The sequence below is a fragment of the Meriones unguiculatus genome, chromosome 12 (genome assembly GCF_030254825.1).
Source record: "Meriones unguiculatus strain TT.TT164.6M chromosome 12, Bangor_MerUng_6.1, whole genome shotgun sequence".
NCBI classification, from domain to species: Eukaryota; Metazoa; Chordata; class Mammalia; order Rodentia; family Muridae; genus Meriones; species Meriones unguiculatus.
Genome location: NC_083360.1, coordinates 64,363,745 through 64,384,786, shown reverse-complemented (window position 1 = coordinate 64,384,786; position 21,042 = coordinate 64,363,745). Strand labels below are relative to the sequence as shown.

General features: G+C 36.0%; 1 protein-coding gene across 4 annotated transcripts in view; it reads right to left on the bottom strand.

Moving 5' to 3' along the window:
* Cntln (centlein) overlaps positions 1–21,042 on the bottom strand; it is a 284,691-nt gene that overhangs the window by 139,396 nt on the left and 124,253 nt on the right. For 3 of the 4 annotated variants that reach the window (XR_009585147.1, XM_060365803.1, XM_060365800.1), the window contains exons 9-12: positions 18,438–18,602; positions 16,751–16,876; positions 8,653–8,774; positions 7,168–7,287 (exon numbers count right to left, since the gene is read on the bottom strand). Coding sequence is in view for 3 of the 4 variants with exons in the window: in XM_060365803.1 (XP_060221786.1) it covers positions 7,168–7,287; positions 8,653–8,774; positions 16,751–16,876; positions 18,438–18,602 (533 nt within the window). In the remaining variant the exon portion in view is untranslated. The remainder of the gene's footprint in view (positions 1–7,167; positions 7,288–8,652; positions 8,775–16,750; positions 16,877–18,437; positions 18,603–21,042) is intronic. The other variant, XM_060365802.1, reaches the window with a different exon arrangement.

Genomic DNA, 21,042 nt, shown 5'->3' with positions numbered 1-21,042 from the left:
GCAATTTAAAAATTTATAGCATGGATATAAGAAATAAAGGAAGACATTTAGCTTGAAGACACAATAATAGAAATTATCTCAGCTACACAGATATGAAACAGGTGAAAATCAGATGAACAGATTCTCAAGATCTGTAGAACAATAGACTACCAATGTCCATGTCACTAGAATCCTAATGGTGGAATAAAGGGAGCATACTGTTCAAGGAATTATTATAGAAATAATGGCCTAAAACTAATGGCATCTCAGTGTTTCAAAAAACTGCTAAAAAACAAAATAAGCTTCACCCAAAGAAATCCATGCCAAGACATCTTAGAATCAAACTTCTGAAAAGTGAGGCAAAATAAGAAATTACTGAAAAAAAGGAAAAAAAAGAAACATTATCCAATGGAGAAAAATTATCCACACAGTAAATTTCTCACCACAAACCCTGGAGACAAGAAGGAAATGGCAATGAGTCTCAGTATCTGCATCCATACCATGATCAGTAGAGTCTTTAAGAGGCCCTCTGTGGTAGGCTCCTGTCCTGTTCACTGTCTTTTCCTGCTTCCAATGTCTATCCTATTTGTCCTTCTAAATAAGGATTGAGCATCTTCCCTAGCATCCTATTTCTTGTTCAGCTTCTTTCGGGATACGGATTTTAGTATGTTTATCCTATATTATATGTTTAATATCCACTTATAAGTGAGTATATACTATATCTGTCTTTCTGCTTCTGGGTTACCTCACTCAAGATGACCATTTCTAGTTCCATCCATTTGCCTTTTCAAATTTCATGATTTATGAAAGAAAGAAGAGATAGAAAGACCTGGAGGGGACAGGAGCTCCATAAGGAGACCAATAAAGAAAGAAAATCTGGGCCCAAGTGTTACTGCAGAGACTGATACTCCAACCAAGGACCACACATAGAAAGCACGTGGACCCCCTGCTCAGATGTTGCCCACAAGTAGGTCAGTCTCCAAGTGGGTTCCCTAGTAAGGGGAGCAGGGGCTATCTCTAACATGAACTCAGTGGCTGTCTCTTTGATCATCTCCCTCTGAGGGAGGTGGAGCAGCCTTACCAGGCCACAGAGGAAGACAATACAGCCAGTTCTGGTGAGACCTGATAGGGTAGGGTCAGAGGGAAAGGGAGGAGGACCTTCCCTATCAGTGGACTAGGGGATAAAAGAAATTAGATAAAAGAAATTAGATTTCATCATAATGTTAAATTTTTTTCTATTTCCAAGACAGGATAAGAAAATGAAAAGACATTCTATAGAATGAGAAATAGTATTTTAAAATCACATGGGATTAAGGATTTGTGTAACATATATGTAATAAAAATGTCTAATGGTCAACAGAAATCATTGTTGAAGTTTCTCAGTGGTAGTCTTAGGCTTACTATTATTGTGATGAGACACATGATCAAAAACAACTTGGGAACGGTGGGTTTATTGGGTTTAAGCTTGCACATCACTGTTCATTACTGAAAGAAGTCAGGACTGGAACTCACACCACTGCTCATTATTAAAGGAAGTCAGGACAGGAACTCAAACCACTGCTCATTATTAAAGGAAGTCAGGACAGGAACTCAAACAGAGCAGGAACCTGGAGACAGGCGATGATGCAGAGGACATGGAGAGGTGCTGCTTTCATGGCTTGCTGAGCCTGCTTTCTCATAGAATCCAGAACTACCAACCCGGGGGTATCCCCACCCACAATGAGTTGAGTCCTCCCCCATCAAATTACAGATCGGGACACGGCTGGGATACAGAGTTAATAAAATGTAACTGATAAAAAAAATAATAATAAAATAAAAAAAAAAAAAGAAAAGAAAATGTTCTACAGGCTTACCTAAATCTTATGGAGGTATTTTCTCAATTGAGGCTTGCTCTTTTCTGATAATTCGAGCTTATGTCAAATTGACATAAACAAGGAATCACAATAACAAACCATGTTTTTAAAATAGGCAGCAGACTTGAAAAACCATTCATTGAAGATAAGAATGCAGAAAGTAAGCAAATAAAAACAAGAGCATTAGGGATCTGCAATTGGAGGGGTGGCTCAGAGGATAAAGGCACACTTCTGAGAAAGCTTGAAAGCCAGGGGTTCAGATGCTGGGAACCCAGGTAAAAGCTGGAACCCTGGTGAGTGTCTGTGATCCTCCTGCTCCTGGGGCACAATAGCACATATTTTCACATAAACACAGATGGATATTTGATGCTGTGAGATAGACCAGCTTCAACATTTCTCAGAGTTGACTGATATTTTGATTTTTAATAGTCACCACTGAGAATATTGCTTAGTACAAAATGCCAGAAATATGTTTAGGAACATGTAGGTAATTCAATTCTGTCCTAATTTCAAGCCAAATTCTATTTAATGACTTTTTTAATGAAGCAAGTCAGCAACTCACAGAGCAGTTTTAATCACTCAAAAAATGAAAGAATCTACAACAAATACTAAATATTGAAATGTTAAAAGCTCTTGTTTTTCAAAATAAAGAAAATAAAACTCTGGATGTGCATTAAATCACTGCAATGTACAATATATGATAGTTCAATTTTGTTTGTTTCTTTGTTTGCCATGAGGTTTCTGAATGTAGTCCTGGCTAGCCCGGAATTGACTTAAACCAGCTAGCCTCCAACTTGCCTTGAACTCTCCTGCTTCTGCCTCCTAGGTACTGGGATGATATGCCTGAGTCACCAAGCATGGTTTCTTCAATACTATTTATGAAGAATAATTCATTACTGTTTACTAATTTAAGTCTTACTGGAAAAGTAACCATATGATGCAAGGCTATTTACACTCCTGAGTTTACAAGACTTTGAAGAAAATTTTTGATGGTGTGACAATGACTCAGCACTTTCTTCAAAGAGCTATTCATGATGTAACAACACTGCAGCCTAAAACAGGTTAGGCTACTTTTCAAAACTTCCTTTAAATGGATTCTTTACATTTTCTCTTATTTCAGTAATGAGTAGAATACTCCCCAAATGTATCTCTTTTTCCCCAGACATAATATTTTTATTGGTTATTTGGATACCCATATAGTCATTGGAGCATGGACAAACTCTGGGAGGCCAGCCCCTTAAAGAAAACTGAGACTTGGTAAGCTATGGGAAGATGGCAGAGGAGGAGAACTCAGCCTTTCTGTGGACTACTGGAAAGGGATAGCAGGCAAGAGGGAGAGAGAGTGGGACTGGAAGGAGTTGAGGGAGGGGGCTATAATCATGATACATAATAGAATAAATTGTGAAAAAAATAAAATAAAGCTGCTATGAACATGGTTGAGCAAATGTCCTTGTATACTTGAGCATATTTTGTATATATGCGTAGGAGTGCTATAACTGGATCTATTCCTAATTGTCTGGGAAAGAGCCAGATTGATTTCCAAAGTGGTTGTACAAGTTTACATTCCCACCAGCAATGGAGTAGTGTTCCTCTTTCTTCACATCCTCTGAGCATGTGTTGTCACTTGAGTTTTTTATCTTAGCCATTCTGATGGGTGTAAGATGAAATCTCAGGGTCATTTTAATTAGCATTTCCCTGATGACTAAGGACGTTGAGCATTTCTTTAAGTGTTTCTCTGCCATTCTATATTCCTCTATTAAGAATTCTCTGTTTAGCTCTATACCCCATTTTTTAATTGCATTGATTTGTTGCTGTTTAACTTCTTGAGTTATTTATATATTCTGAATATTAGCGCTCTGTCAGATATAAGGTTGGTGAAGATTCTTTCCCAGACTATAGGCTGTCATGTTGTTCTGACGACAGTGTCCTTTGCTTTACAGAAGCTTTTCAGTTTCATGAGGTCCCATTTATTGATTGTTGCTCTTAGAGCCTGTGCTGTTGGTCTTCTGTTCAGGAAGTCTCCTGTGCCAATGAGTTCAAGGCTCCTCCCCACTTTTTCTTCTAACAGGTTTAGTGTGTCATTTTTATATTGAGGTCTTTGATCCACTTGGATTTTAGTTTTGTGCAAGGTGATAACAAAGAAATCATGAAATTTGCAGGCAAATGGTGGGATCTAGAAAAGATCAACCTGAGTGAGGTAGGCCAGAAGCAGAAAGACACACACAGTATAAACTCAATTATAAGTGGTTATTAGACATATAATATAGGATAATCATACTAAAATCTGTACACCTAAAGAAGCTAATCAAGAAGGAGGACCCTGGGTAAGATGCTCAGTCTTCATTCAGAAAGGCAAATGAGATGGCTATCAGAAAAGGGAGAAAACAGGGAAGAGGACAGGAGCCTCACAGAGAGCCTCTGATTCTACCCTGCAGATCAGATGCTGAGATTCATAGCCAATTTTTGGGCAGAGTACAGGGAATCATATGAATGACGTGGGAGATAGAAAGATCTGGAGGATACAGGAGCTCCTCCCAAGGAGAGCAACAAAACCAAAAAATCTGGGCACAGGGATCTTTTCTGAGATTGCTTCCACAAACAAGGACCATGCATGGAGATAACCTAGAACCCCTGCACAGAAGTAGCCCATGGCAGCTCAGTGTCCAAAAGGCTTCCCTAGTAATGGGAATAGGGACTGTCTCTGACATGAACTCATAGGCTGACTCTTTGGTCACCTCCACCTGAGTGGGGAGCAGCCTTACCAGTCCATAGAGGAAGTCAAAGAAGCCAGTTCTGATGAGATCTGATAAACTAGGGTCAGGTGGAAGGGGAGGAGGACCTCCCCTATAATTGGACTTGGGGAAGGGCATAGGAGAAGAAGAAGGAAGGAGGGTGAGAGAGGGAGGAGATGGGGAAGGGGCTACAGCTGGGATACAAAGTGAATAAACTACAATTAATAAAAATAAAATTTTAAAAAAATGAAAACTGAGTGCTACCCTGCCTACAACCCAGACAGAAGCTATCAATTGTGGAGAGCTACTTCAATGGTGGTATGCTACTTCAGCATCTTTATCAAAATTTTTAATAATTGTCTTTGATGGCTTCTTCTCCAGGCTGTTATGTTTTTTTTAGGGAGAGGGGATTCAAAGAATGCTTCTATGTTCCAATCTCTCAACTGTGAGTCTGGATCATCAATACTACCACAAAAGTAGCTTCTGTGCCCTTGACAGGCATTGGGAGCAAGGAACATGGACTTCCAGATGATTCCTGGCAACAGCACCGATCATGGACATCTACACTGTCTCCAGCATCAGCATGCCATGGACTTCAGCATGGTCTTCAATGGCAGTACCAACTACAGATAGCAGCATGGCCCTCTGTGGCACATAGGCCACAAACATCATCACAGCCTTCAGTGACAGCACAGGCCAAGGACATCAACATAGTCTCCTCAGGAGCAACATGGGCCACTGTAACCAACATGGTCTCCAACAGTGGCCCACCCCAATGGACCATGTCTTCAGGTGGCAGCACAGACCACAGACATCAACATGTCCTAAGGTGGAAGCACAGAGCACTTACATTGAGACGGTGCCTAGATGGCATCATGATCCATGGATATTGACATGCCTTTAGGCAGTGACACAGACCATGGACATCCATGTGGCCTTGTGTGGTAACACAGGCTGTAGACAACAACATGGCCCCTGGCTGATGTAGCACCTAGGACCTAAACAAGGTCCTAGGCAGCAGCAGCAAATCAATCTCTTATAGTTGATATCTACCTGAATTTTCTTGAGTAGGTTAGCTCTAACAGCTAGTTACAGTAGGTCTCTCATTTAACTCACTTCATGCAAAATTAATACAGTACATCACATGCTACAATATAGATGTTTTAGAAATAGTAATCAAGAAAAGTAGTGTGACTACAGATATTATATGAAAAATTGAGAATAGGCAAATCTACAAAGAAAATAGATTAGTATATAATTGCCTACAGTTGGAAACCTAGATAGACAGGTTGCTTGCATAGGCAATGAAAAAGTTCTAAAAATAACAGTAATGATAGTGTAGAAATCTTTGAATATGCTTTGAATTATATGTAATATGGGAGAATTATATGGCTTCTGAATTATATTTAAATAAAGCTATTTAAAATAATCAAGAAATATTTAGTTCAAAAAACTTATATAATCTGTAAAATAATGTTCATGTTAAGAGCTTAATTATTAGCATTTAATATTCAGCTATAATAGAAAATACTGTATTTTAGGAGGTGAGAATATACAGTTATATCTGATATGGTAATTTCCTCAAAAGTTTATCATTATATAGAAAAGAATATATCTTAAATAAAGAAGCTTTCTGCTTACAGCTAGTCAATGGCATTAAGTACAATATGCCACTAGATGTTAAATTGTAACAAACTAAACAATATCTGGACTTTAAAAAAACTTTATGATTCACATGTCAAAAATTCACTCTAAATAAAAAACTATTTAAGTAAAAGAAGAGGCTAATTGTATTGGTATAACTCTTCTTTGTCTCAAAACAAAACAAAAAGTGTTCTTTCTTTGCCAAGCTGAATATAATAGCCTGCGAATTATAAGATCAAGCAAGCAAACTGTATGTTTTCTAAAATATGAGTATCCTTCATCAAGTTTTATACTTAGGGCAGCTAAAAGACCTATGTGGAGGATCAGCATTAAACCCAAAGGACAGGTAGTGCAAGGCAAGAAAGAAAGCAATTCCCTCGTGTCTTTTGCAGGTCACTACCAAGGACCATGTTAGCAGATCCACACCAGACCCTTAACAGGCAGTTCTGCTGCTACCAGTAATTAGCTTGGACAGCTCTGGATCCAAGAGCAGCAGCAAGGCTACACCATAATGAGCTCAGCTGGGATTAGCAGGACAGGGCAGGGAACCAAGAGAGCTCAGGCATTCTGCATTGCGTATCTATCTAGGAGATCAAACAAGCATGGCTGGCTAGGTTATCCCCTCTCCACCTCATTCCAAAAATGAAGCACGGCAGTGTCTAAAATACAGGCTAATGAAGAGCGACACCCTCAACACATGAGAGCCACATTAATTAACACAATCCCTAGATCATATTATACAGTTTCTGTTAGAGCTAGCAAATGTGCAACTGTTGTTGTATGAATATATATACATGATTATATATACATATATATACACAAACACACATACATATGGTCTTATTTATAAATCTCAGATAATTTCATTTTACATTTTTAAATGTGTTTCTCTAATAGAGTTTGAATAACAAAAAAATTCTCAGATTATTTATACAATTCTTTTTGTTGTTTAAACTCACTTTTGAACCAACAACTCCCGGTTTTCTCTTTTGAAATATGCCAGTTCATTCCACACAGCATCAGAATCTTCCTGTCGAAGTTGGTGAGGTTCTGCTCGCTTCATTTTTCTGGTTTCAGTCCTATTTTTAAAATAAAAAATTTCCAGCATATTTAAAGTACTATAAAAGTTTATTTATACATTCCTTAAAATTCAGATCTAATGACCAAATCTCAATTACTAATTTAATTTTACTATTTCTTGGATGACTTTCCTAATACCTAAGCATGTAAAAATTAAACTCCTATATCACAATTTTCTAAAGTGAAATTGCTACCATGAAAAGCAAACTTTTAAGCAGACATAAGATATTAATAAACCTAAGGGTTTATTTCTCTCATTCATTCTGGTATAATAGTAATAAAACATACACTGTAGGATTATAAGTCTACAAAAAAAAAAAAAGGCCACAGCAATTGATTCATCTAGAATTTGCTGACATCCAATCTGCATGTGGTAAAGATGCCCTATCACAGAAACGTTATTAATAGTGACTATGTCAGAAAGCAGATTGCATTCTTGTAGTTATCACTGCAAACTGGGTGAGCAGAGGTTAAAGCTAGGGAAAGCTGCTTCATCACTGGTTTACTGAGACATGTGAAACATTTCCTATTCATCAAAGGAAAAAATTAGATGTGACAATTATCTACAAGCTAGGCTAAATGCCCTTTATAGTATCATTTTCTGTTCATAAAACAAACTTCCCTTTTAGTTTTTAAAACTGCTGTACTGGCCAATTTAGAAACTACTTATCTACAGAACAGACCAATGTGTATCATCAACAGCACCCTAAAGGCTCCATCTCAAAATGGGAGGGAAGTAGATTTTCTATACTCATTCAGTCCTTTGCCCTCTGCTGATACTGTTAACAGGGGAGCAACTTCCTACTAACCAAGATCTGAACACCTGTTCAGGGCAATTGAACTGAGACTGCCAATTCATTCAGATAAGCTGAAGTTTAAAAAACTGATAGATAGTAAAGATCTTCAAATTGCAGACTAGGTTGAAATAGCTTGAAGGTGGTTAACTATACACGTAGATTTCATATTTCTATGGTCTTCTCATTAAAATGTAAATAGTTTGGGGGTTATAAAATTTTTAACACAGGTATTTTATTTATTTAAAAGCAGTTCTTCAATAATACGGATATTAACTGGTTTTGCTTTGACTTACAGACTTTTATTAAGCTATTCTATTGATAGTAAAGACATATACTACTCATAATCACCTTCTGCCAATGACAGCTGTAAATGATAAGAAAATCTATAGTTATGGCTAGCACATTTTTCTGTTTTCATTTGTTATGTTCTCCACTAAAATATTCACAGTAAAGCTTTGACTACCAAATAATTTCTCTAAAACCAAACAAAAGCCATTAAACACCTATATAATGCTCTCCAATCCATTTAATATTTAGAAAAATGCCTTTATGAGCTATGTAACTCACATGCCACTGTCTTCTTCCCACTGTTTTAATTGCTCTTTTACTGCTCTGTAGTTGGTTTGCAACATCTGTAGCCTTTCCTTGCGTTTTTCATGGGCATCTCTTAGCTCATCATTTTCTTGGCTCTATAGAACACAAAAAAGCAAGTATACAAATATGAAAAACTACTGATATAATGCTTTGAGAATTACTCATCTAGAGATGAAATTTGTAACCATGAGTGCATTTACAATACTTATTTAAGCCAAAACCGTTTTTTCCCTCTAGTCAGAGAACAGCTTGCTCGATCAATTCAATCGACTCACTGAATTTTTGTGCACTTCATATAGCATCAATTTTTTTCTGTCAAATTATTTTTCTTGTTATTAGTTCATAGACATACAAATATTCATACATTTAAGAAACTTATATTTTTTCTTTATCAAGGATTTGTCTATACATATATATATATGAACATTATTTTATTAAAATGTAAGGGCATTAATCATAATAGGAACAACTCTTAACGCCATGGATCTAAAATTTATAGGTAATAAACACAGGGATTTCACAAGGGGCAGAAACAAAGGATGAACATATACTATAAACAATGTAATTTAACATTTACGTTCTACCATAAAGACTGGACAGTGAGAAATAAGCTTAGTGGTTTTGAAGTATGTGGCAAATGAGGGAACTATTTATAAGGTATAGCCATATCACAAAGTCCAATCTGCTGGTCCTACGAAATTGTATTTGTTACTGTATTACCTATGTACTGTGTTTCCTAAAACAGGTAACTTCCTGAGCTTTTGTTCCCCATGAGATCTTCAATTGGGAGAAAGAAAAAAAAAAGCATTCAGGGACTGGAGAGGGGGCTCAGTAAGTTAAGAGTGCTTATACACACATGAAGACTCATAACTATCTGCAACTCCAGTTCAATGGGATCTAACATCTCATTCTGGTATTTGTGGGCACCTAACACACACATGCAGGAACGCATGCACATACTTGTGTATACTTGCGTACATACACACACATAGGCAAAAACACATTCATAAAATACAAATATGAACCTTTAAAATCATGCTCATTTTATTGTATGATGAACTTTTACAATGAATTGTTAGAACACACATGCTCTCTAGAGCTTGTAGTGATGTAAAATGAGTAGTCATTTGACATTCAGTTGAATTGCATCCAGAGAGATTTTTCTATTACCTGCATGGCTTAAAAACCCAACCAAATTCAGCTTCTTTTTCTACAAAATACAGAATAGAAAACGAAGATGTACAGGCAGAAGAATGGCAGAGGGCCTTTTCAGAGGCAGACACAGCAAAACTGATCATCTTTTATCATCCTTTCTCCAGGTATTAACAGTGATGCACTTATCCTTTAGAATTCACTATTTTCTTGGTCACTTACCTCTCATCTAAATTGGAAAATAATACTTATAGTTTGCATTATTTTATTTCAATTCTGTCTCACGAGGATGAATACTTTTTCACTCTGTTCTTATTATACTTCTAGTATAATTCTTTTAAATGGCTATCAGAAGTATTGGAATCATGTTTATACCAAGAACTGTTTTACACCATAGGGAAATAAAAAATATTGATAAAGAAAAAAAGGCACAAAATGGCATTACTTGCCTGGAGTGTTCAGAAAAAGTACTAACAGAGCTTTAGAATATTTTCCAATAACTACTGCAAATTTGCTAAAAGGAAGCATACTAGGTTATCTCCATGCCTGGTACTTGGTTGGAGTATGGGTCTCTGGGAAGACCCCTGTGTTCAAATCTTCTGGTTCTGTTGCTCTCCTTGTGGGGTTCCTGTCCTCTCCATAACCTACTATTCCCCACTTCTTACATAAGATTCCATGCACTCTGCCCAACAGTTCCTAGAACCCTGTGCAGTTGTAATCCATGGCAGTTTAGTGTCTAAGTGGGTTCCATAGTAATGGGAAGAGGGACTGCCTCCGACACAATCTGATTGGCCTGCTCTTTGATCACCTCCCCCTGAGGGGAGAGCAGTCTTACCAGGCCACAGAAGATGACAATGCAGCCACTCCAGATGTGATCTGATAGACTAAGATCAGAAGAAAGGAGAGGAGGATCTCCCTTATCAGTGGACTTGGGGAGGGGCATGCATGAAGAAGGGGGAGGGAGGGTGGAATCGGGAGGGGAAGAGGGAGGGGCTTATGGGGGGATACAAAGTGAATAAAGTGTAAAAATAATAATAAAAAATAAAAATAAATAAAAAATAAAAAAGGAAGCATACTTTAATACTTAAAAAAGCCATTAAATTTTTAAATACTTTTCAGTTTGTGACAGACATTTAAATTTAGTGCATATAAGTTTCTTCATCTTTACAATAGAAGCTATTTATATCTCTTCTAGAGCATAAAGAATGACCTAAAACTTGAATTGTTCATATTACAGCTACTAAAATAATTAAATATCAATTCACTTACTATGAATTTTAAAAGCTATATTAACATTTAATAAATAAAGTAATTTAAGAAATGTTTGTAAAAGATTAAGATCTAAATAATTTTCAAAATTAAGTTAATACTTAAAATATATAGAAATCTTCTACAAAAGCTTGCTGTAATTCTTCTTCACGGTATCAAATTTATCCCCAAGAATCTCTTATTTTCCAATTAAGTTTTGACAAATTTTTGTAAGTTTTTTGCTTTCCTATGATAATTAAAGTCTGTATATAAAATAGTAAGTGATAGAACAATGAAGTTTGTTTAATTTAATCTTACCTTGCCTCTTCATTGACGTATAATATTCCTGCATTTATATAATTCTTATAAAGTTCTTGATATTAAACTATTAAAAAATGAACTTATACCAAAGTTTATAAATCAACATAATATACATAATTAATGATAATATTTAAATATACTTTCATCCACATATTTGATCCTATGAAACTCCTATGTCTTCGTTTAGAAGTAGAAATAAAATGTTATAAAAATTTAAATGTAGGCTGTTTCATTTTCCCTATTTAATACTTTAAAACAGATACAATCTAAGATTGTATGTCAAAAGATGATTACCTCTAAAAATACAGTGAAAATGAATAACCAAAGACATTTATTTTATAGCCTCACATATGCAAATAAAACATTTAATTCTAATTTGTTAAAATCCTAATCCTTGTATAAAAGTGAAAATGAAAATAATAGCATTTTAGCAGGGGTATATATTGCCACCACAATTTATACAACAAATTCAAGTATAGAAAATGATACATTTGGTAACTACCAGAGGCACAAGATTGGGAACCGGGTGAAGGGTGGAAAAATCTGTAACACTCTGTCCAAAGTCTGGCTGTGAGTCTCTGCATTTGCTTCGACCCCTGCTGGGTGGAGTCTTCCAGAGGACATCTGTGGTAGGCTCCTGCCCTGTTCCCTCGCTTCTACTGCTTACCTAGGGTCCCCTTGTTGTTTAGCTTCTTCAGGTCTGTAGATTTTATTATGTTTATCCTATATAATATGACTAATATCCACTTATAAGTGGATATATACCATGTGTGTCTCTCTGGTTCTGGGATACCCCACTCAGGGATGATCTTTTCTAGTTCCATCTATTTGCCTGGAAATTTCATGATCTCCTTGTTTTTAATAGCTGAGAAGTATTCCATTGTATAAATGTAACACAATTTCTGTATCCATTCTTCAACCTCTAGGTTGTTTCCAGATTCTCAATATTATGAATGGGAGTCTTAGGGAAGAAGGGGAAAATAAAAAGACCTGGAGGAGACAAGAGCCACACAAGGAGACCAACAAAGCCAAAAAATGGAGAGTGGAGGGTGGAAGGCACTGCAGAAACTGATGCATCAACCAAAGGCCATACACAGAGAAGACCTAGACCCCCTGCTCAGATGTAGGCCATAGACAGCTCAGTCTCCACGTGGGTTCCCTAGTAAGAGGAGAATAGACAGTCTCTGACAAGAACTCTGTTGCCTGCTCTTTGATCACTTCTCCCTGGTTAGGCAACCTAGGTAGGCCACAGAGGAAGGGGATGCAGACAATCCTGATAGGATCTGATAGACTAGGGCCACACAGGAGAGCAGGAGGACTTCCCCTATCAGTGGACTAGGGGAGAGAGGGATAGGATAGGAAGGGAGAGGGAGGGTGGGACCAGGAAGAGATGAGGGAGGAGGCTACAACTGGGATACAAAGTGAATAAATTGTAAATAATATTAATAATAAAAGTGAAAGAAAAGATTCTATCTGAGGGCCAGTACCCCTTTAGTGTCAACTTAGTACCTAAGAATAGAGCTTGGCATGTTGAGCTCATCACTATCTTCCACAGGTGTTATCAGTCAAGTCAAATTTGTTGTCCACAGCTTCTTAGCCTTCCTGAGACTTTCAGCTTATTAACCCTTCAACATGTGCATACAAGATATTTCAATCATAATCACCCCTACTTCCCTTCTCTAACTCCTCCTAAATCCACTGCTCCATGGCCCCTCCCAATTTTATGTGCTCTCTTCTGTCTATAATAACCAATTGAGTAAAAAAATAGTAATGAATCTTCAAGGATTGCATTAGGGATACTTAATTTTATCAAAATGTAGAAATTTCATATTATCAGAGCTATTAAAAATACGCATAAACGTTATATTCTAGTCAGCATTACCAATCAACTTGACACAGCTGGTGAAAGGAAAGCCATGAATAAAGAATTTTCTAGGACAGATATGGCCTGTGGACAGGTCTGTGTAGGATTATCTTGATTCTTAATTGATAAAAGAAGGTACAGCCCACTGTGGATAAAACCATCCCTAGGCAGATAGTCTCAAATTACAAAAAGAAAGCTAGCTACACAAGAGCCTTTATCTGATAAGCAAATAGCTGTTCTCCATGAATTTTGCTCCAGGTTCCTGTCTTGATACCCCTTAATAATGGACTTTGGTTTGAAGAATTCCTAGGATCTGTTTTCATAGGTCCATGTGCTGATAAAAACTTCAGTGAGTACACAGTTTGAAATATCTTTGATCTGATACTCTAATTACAATTTCTCTTGGGCTAACTTTAACATCCTAAAGAGTCTTCTTGGCCACCCTGGAGTCTGATCTAATATTCTGATTAACAGTTAACAATCTTAGAGATGCATTAACAAAACCCCATTCTCTACCGAAGAGCTAAGACAGAATTCTATGAGATACCATTTGAGGCCTTTACTTGATATTCCTTGCCGGTTGCCAGCAGCCCACTTACTGTTCCCACCAATGCAGTTTTAAAATGCTCTAGGTTATAACTTTCTTTATTCTGCTACTATAAAAACTCCATGAAAGTATTTTCTCATTGGGGGATTTATTTGGGGAGACCTAAATATATGTTTCCAGGCTAGGATCACTCAAAGGCCATAACAAAATTTCAAAATATATCAATGAGTAATACCCTAAAAAACAAGAAGTCAGAACAAAATATTTTAAAATCCTTCTTGTAGGTAGGGTAAATTTTGGGTCATAGTTTTTGTGAGGGGTTGGGGTTCCCCTTCCTCCACTAGGAGTCCTGTCTGGTTAGCAGGTGGCTTCTTGAGTCTCCATGACCCCCACTGCTAAGTCTTCCTCAGATATAACCCCATACCCTCCCAGCAGCCTGCCCTGTCACAGGCCTCCATGTGAAGGAACAGGTGCCCTACAGAAATCTCTTTTCTGTTTTAAGTACATATATCTATACAGTGTTCACAGCAAAAACATATACTGATTAACTGAAACAGATATCACTCCTCAATCCATTAGCCATGAGTCATACTGGGCAGACTGCTCAGACCCTGAATAATCATTTAGCCAATGTAGCTCATGCCTTAGTTGTACATAAAGGAATTAATACTCAACTAAAAGGAAGCTTGATGGTGTTCAATCAGAGGATTGACCTCGTGCAGGAGCAAATTGATACCCTATGGCAAAGCGCTCAACCTGGCTGTCAATGAAAGTATGCTGGACTTTGTGTCACTAGCATACAACATGAGAATTTTTCCTGTGCTGCAAATCTGTCTAAACAATTGTTGAGCTATATTTTAGGTAATAGGACTGGAGAATTCGATACTACGATGGAGCAGCTGAGAGTGGCCATTGTCACAGTAAATTCTACCAGAGTGGACACAGGACTAGCCACAGGATTATCAACATGGATTGCTGCAGCCATGAATCATCTGAAGGAATGGGCGGGCATGGGAGTGTTAGCAGGCCTTCTGGTGTTGGTCTCCTTGGTTTGCCTGTGGTATATATGCAAGATTAGAGTCTCACAACAGTGTGATGCAGCCATGATCATTCAGGCCTTTACAGCCATTGAAGCAGGACATTCTCCCCAAGCATGGTTGGATACCATAAAAAGCTAAAATGTTATGCTCAGGATGCGAGGCTAAGCACTGCACTCAGGGTCAGCCGCTTTGGACCCAGAGAAGAGCATGTCTGATTGCATGCGGGTTGATGCCCCAGGTCCCGCCTCTGAGAAAAAGGTATCAGACGGGTCTGATGCTCTTTGGGTAGATGACACCTAAATGAACATCTGTACAAAGTCCCAATTTATTTCTAATATCAGAGATCAGACCTCTACTCTTGCCTGATGCGTCTAAAACAAAAAGGGGGAACTGTAGAGAGCTGCGGAATGCTATGCCTTAAAGATGGAGCTGGTTTCCGCCTTCCACCTTCCCGATGGTGAGTGCTCTCTGTCACGAACAACTCCACATTTGGCTAAGGCCGAGGATCTGGCTTGCTTCCATGTATGTGGACCTATCTGCATTGCCCACGTGGCACGCCTGGGTTGGCTACCCAGAGGCTATTTAAGCTGTGGGCTGGCTTTCCCAGGGGTCCGAGGATTGTTCAATGTTCCTGAATAAACTGCATTGAAAAAAAAAAATCTCAATAAAAAAAACAAGATTTTTCTCTCTGCTTGACCATCTCTGAGCTGAGACACTGATTTTCTTTTTATCTTTGGACACAAATTCAGACTTACACATGAATTTACACAATGAATCCTGGTTTTACAGCTTTAGGTCTCACACTGGAACTATACCTTTGGCTCTCTTAGATCTCTAGTTCCTAACTGCAATCTAAAACATCTCAACCTCTATAACTCTGTGAGTCAATCACAATTTAATATAAATTATCCTATATGAAAATAGAATATGGATGAATATATATAATCATATACACAATGCATGCATACATATATATCTATATAATTAACTATATGTTTTATATATATATGTAACTATGACTAATATAACTAACAACTTCCTCTCCTAATAAAAGCTCACTAAATATTAATTAGAAAGTATGTGCTCTCAAAGACAAAGTAATGAGGCATAAGATGGCAGAGAATAAATTTAAATACCACTTTGTTCTTTAATAAATTCAGCTGAAATGTAAAAAAAATGATACATAACATATTTACTGGGTATTTTCATTGTGTTAGCATTTGTTTTGTTTTTGCAGATTTGAGGCTTGAAGCCAAGGCTGTGCACATAGTAGGCAAGTGTTCTACCACTGAGCTACATTTCCAGCTCTATCTTATTTTCATGATGGGTAATCTTCATTATCAAATTCATCAGGTTTAGAGTCACCCAGGAGACAGACTATGGTATGTCGATGAGGTGATGTCCAGAGAGGTTCAGGTGAAGAGGCAAGATACACTCTGAATGAAAGCAGCACTACCATCCCATGGATGGAGGTCTCAGACTAACTATCATTCCATGTTCAGTGATTCCTCTCTAAGAAAATTAACTAATACACCATTTATAAGTGACCTGAGCAAAGTGATTATGTTTAGCCCAATTTAGTCTTAAAACATTTACCATATGTAATGAACAACAGAACATTCTTTTTCTACTACATATAGTATTGTATTTTTGTATCTAAAATAATATCTGAAATTTATTCCCAATTTTATTTGAAATTTAATAAATTCATATTTCATTTTCAAGCATTAAATTCTTCCTACTTTATAATCCTAGGAAATCTGTTTTAAAGACTGCATGTTTCTATATGACAATTAAATTCAGAAAGAAATGACAGCAAGCAGTAACTTGTGAACTATATACTTGTTCTGTTTAGTTATCTTTTCATGGTTATGATTTAAAAAATGGCTTAAAGTTCACCTTTAGCTGTAGTGTCTTTTCTAAGCTTTCAATCTTTCTTTCAGCTTTTTTCAGCTTCCTTAGCTCCTCAGAGTCCATGGAAGAGTTCTTTGGGGACAAAGACCTTGAACGTTTCACAGGTGGTTCCTCGAGAATAAAACAAGGACATGGTTGAACTGGCTGAAACACTGGATTATGAAAGACATGCAAAATTAAAGAACAAGTAATTTTGAATACTAATAATGAATTATAAAAAAAAAAAGTCCTGCATGGAATACCCGAGAAATAACAAGCGGAATTACCACAGTGCTACAGCTAAAGGTTTCTCTGTGACTCGTTAATGAGAATATTCATTTACATTTACATTGTTTCTTTCAGAATAATGATGTCCCATTAGGGAAGACTAAAGGGTTATAGACTCAGAAATGCAAGAAACCTCATTACAAAGGAGGGGATAGAGGCTGGTCTAATTGCTCTATAAGGGTCCAAGGTTACACTTGATAGGACAACCAGAAACAAGAGGGAAAGGATTTTTTCCCCTTTGAAATAGTTTAACACACTGTGAAGTTGAAGGAACAATATGCTTGAGGAATATAAATACAACAGACAGTAGATCTTATACCATAATGACCATATGGTCATTAACTGTAATGTGGCTAACTAGAGACAAGAATGTGTGTTTATATTATGTAGCTCCATATACCAATCTGGAGACAGAATGCAAGAAAATGACTATAAAGCTGGGCAGCAGTGTTCCACTTTTATGCATGTCCTTATAAAAAATAAAAAGAAAATGTTTAAAATACACCTGTTCTTCCTTTCCTTGGCTTTGGAGATCAAAATAGCATATTTTCAAACTTCAGAGCAAACAACCAAATTTGGTTTTTAATCTTATGAATATTTTCTTTCACTTAAATAACGCATGAAAAACTGCTGCAAAAGATAATGATATTATGATAAATAAATAAAGATCCATGCTTCTGGAAATTATTAACAATATTATAAGATAGGTAAGAGTTCCACAGCTACAACAATCAGTGTGATTTAAAATGTTTTCTTTATTAAGGCAGCCTGTTCTAATAATACAAAAGGAAAGAAATTGGATAGAACCCAAACATTCACCCTCAGTAGTGTTTGCTTACACAAAACACTCTTCTGATGTAACAGGTGTGAGGAAAAAAAATGTCTAAAACTCCTTACTTTTAGGGAAAAAAGTTACTCTGTTTATCTCTAACCTTCCTATGTTTCCTATGAGTAAATATTCTATAATATATTCTGCTGCATAACATAAATATATAATGCATACCGGATAAAAAAAGAAAAAGCAGAGAATTTAAAAAGAAATCTTCCATGTAAAATGTGTTGTTTTATCTTTATTGCTATGCTTTGACTCTCTAGAAAACAAATTAAGGTTGAGATATCTTAGTATTTCATAGTCCATACGTCCTATACTTTACATATCATACTGGAACAAAAAATGACTATCATATACTTTTTCTTTTACTTAAAATTAGGAACTTAAGTAACTACATTTTACAATAAACCTTGTTTGATAGAAAAGGAATCCTTAACAACAAAAAAAATTAAAAGTTTTTAGTTTCAAAATACATAAGGAAAGGCATTAGTGCTTCCCTTTCCTTTTTTTACTTCCTCTGCTGTCTTGCTAACCTCCCCCTGACATGTGACTAAGATGATAAAACATCTCTACCTTGTGTTTTCCTTCAACACTCTTCTCTGACAATCTCTGGTCACAAGATCTATTCTCCAACAATTTCTCATTTGCCATTTTCAGTTTCTTCTGTAAATACTCGATTTCAGACTTCTGTGAGACCATTAATGTTTCCAAGCTTGATAATGGTGCCTGTTGAGATAACTATTTTACAAAGTTTATATATATAATCCATACATGATTATATTTTACATCATTTACAAACAGGGGTACATTTCTATTATAACATATAAATCATAAACATTCTTGGAAAAATTCATTTTAACAGAGACCAAAAAGTATAAGACATTTAGAGCCAAGCCCAGTCATTATATGCACAAGGCCCTGGGAGAGATTCAAAGACCTAAAAGTCTAAGCTCAATTTACTGTATCATTTTAATAGAGTAAGTTTTTAAGCTAAAACACCAAGATTCTATACAAATGTATAGATAAATAGTGTTGTCATATAGATTTGCTGGAAAAAAAAACCTTAAATTTTAAGCTCCATGGTATATGCTTATATCTATAAATCTATGAAGCAATCATTATAAAGTTATAATTACAAACAAGTATCTCTTCAGAGAATACTCCTACCATCTGAACATGAGGAGTCACAAATTAACCCAGGGGAATATTAACCTATAGGAAGGGAAGTGCCAGCACCATGGAAATTCTACCAGCCTATGAAGTACCACAAATTAATAATCACACTTCAAGAATTCTGAGTCAACACACTGCTTAAGACTGTCTTCAGAAATCTACTCATATCTCACAAACTTCTAGTTTTTAGTCCCAGATTTTAATAATAGGAATCGCAGAAAACATGTTTATGAAAACCAGTTTTCCATGACAGTTTACCATTTTCACTGAAGGACTTAGGATCACAATATGTTATGCAAATTACATCACCAACTTAATTACTTCCTTTACACATATAAAATGCTAAATCATTATGAAAGCATTTTCATAATGATTTAACCTTTTAAAGGATTTATGTATTTATTATTTTTGTCTGAGTGTATATAGATGCACCACACAGATAGAGGAGCCCCACAAACAGGGAGGTTGGAATAGGTCATGGATCTTCTGTGACTGTAATCATAGGTGGCTGTAAATGACCACCCTGGGAACTGAATCCATGGTCCTCTGCAAAAGCAGGAAGTGATCTTAATCCCTGAGCCATCTCTTCAGCCCATTTTATTGACTTAACAACACCAAACTGCCAATTCTTAGGATGTGAATATTATCAATATGGTTCCAGTAGTTCTGCAAATATGTTTCACTAAAAATTATGCACAGGCCCATCCTTCCCAAATGAACTTTGACAAGAACTTTGACAATTTATACATAATCATGTACACATGTGTATATAATGTATATTGCCTATCTGTGTATGTACATTCTGACAAAGAAAGGTAACCATTTTGTTCCTATGTATGTTTTTTCTTTTCAGTAGAATAGGAAAAATGTCCATAGTCCTAAAATACTATGGGGGATGAGAGAACTATTTTATTTGTATGCTTATTTTATTTGTATGCTTTTATTTCTTATTTATTTTGTATTTTTATTTTGTATGATTTCTTTGCATTGAAATCACCTGATTAATGTCCAAGGGTACATTTACCTATGAACATTTCCTTCAGATTGTTTTCTTGTACTGCCAAAAGAACACATCATTTATTTTTGGACACTAAATTTAAATCTTTAGCCAGTTTTCTTCTATAATTGAAGTAATTTTCCCCTTTTTATCTTCTCCCTATTTTAAGCATCATGGTGTTGTTCTTCTTTGTTTTTTTTTTTTCTCCTATTAAAATCAAACATGCTGTTCACAAATATTTCCTTTGCCTGACAAGCTAGAGATATTTAAAAGGTATACTGTTTTTGTTCATGTCGTATCAACATGAGGATAGACGTGTGGGAATATATATATACATATACATACATATATATGGCTACAAAGGACATCCTGTCATGTCCTAAATAAATTGTTAATAACTGTTAAAGGTCAACTCAAAATTTATGTTAAAACAACAGAAACATAATTTTAGCTTATGAATATAGGTAATAAATCTGTGGTTCTTTAAAAAGTGAGTTTTTAAGACATGAATGGATTATAATACAACAGCCAAAGATTCTTTAAATTAATATGGTCAAATATTCATGAAGACATTAAAATTTATGCCAGTGAATTTATGTCTTACTTACATTATTTTCATTAATATTAGTGATATTTCTAATAGTAAAATATTTAAGCAGTATTTTTCAAAATTCAACAAACAACTGTTAAATTTTGAAATACATGGTAATTCAAATCCACTTAGGAACTAGTGGATAACACCAGCAAGTAAAACAAGTTGTACTCTGTATTGAAGTCATTAAGCAGAGACACTTGTATCCCTCATTTAATTTTACTCTTCTTTTTCTCAACTTATACATGTTCTCATGTCCTTTAAATAAGACACTAACCCTTGACTCTCATCACTTTGACAAGAGATACACTCATAATTTTTCACTTTTTAAATTTCTTTGTTAAAAGGAAAAACTGGTTTATTTAATCATATTAAAAATTCCTTAAATATAATATTGTTTAGTGGAAAAGTATGTA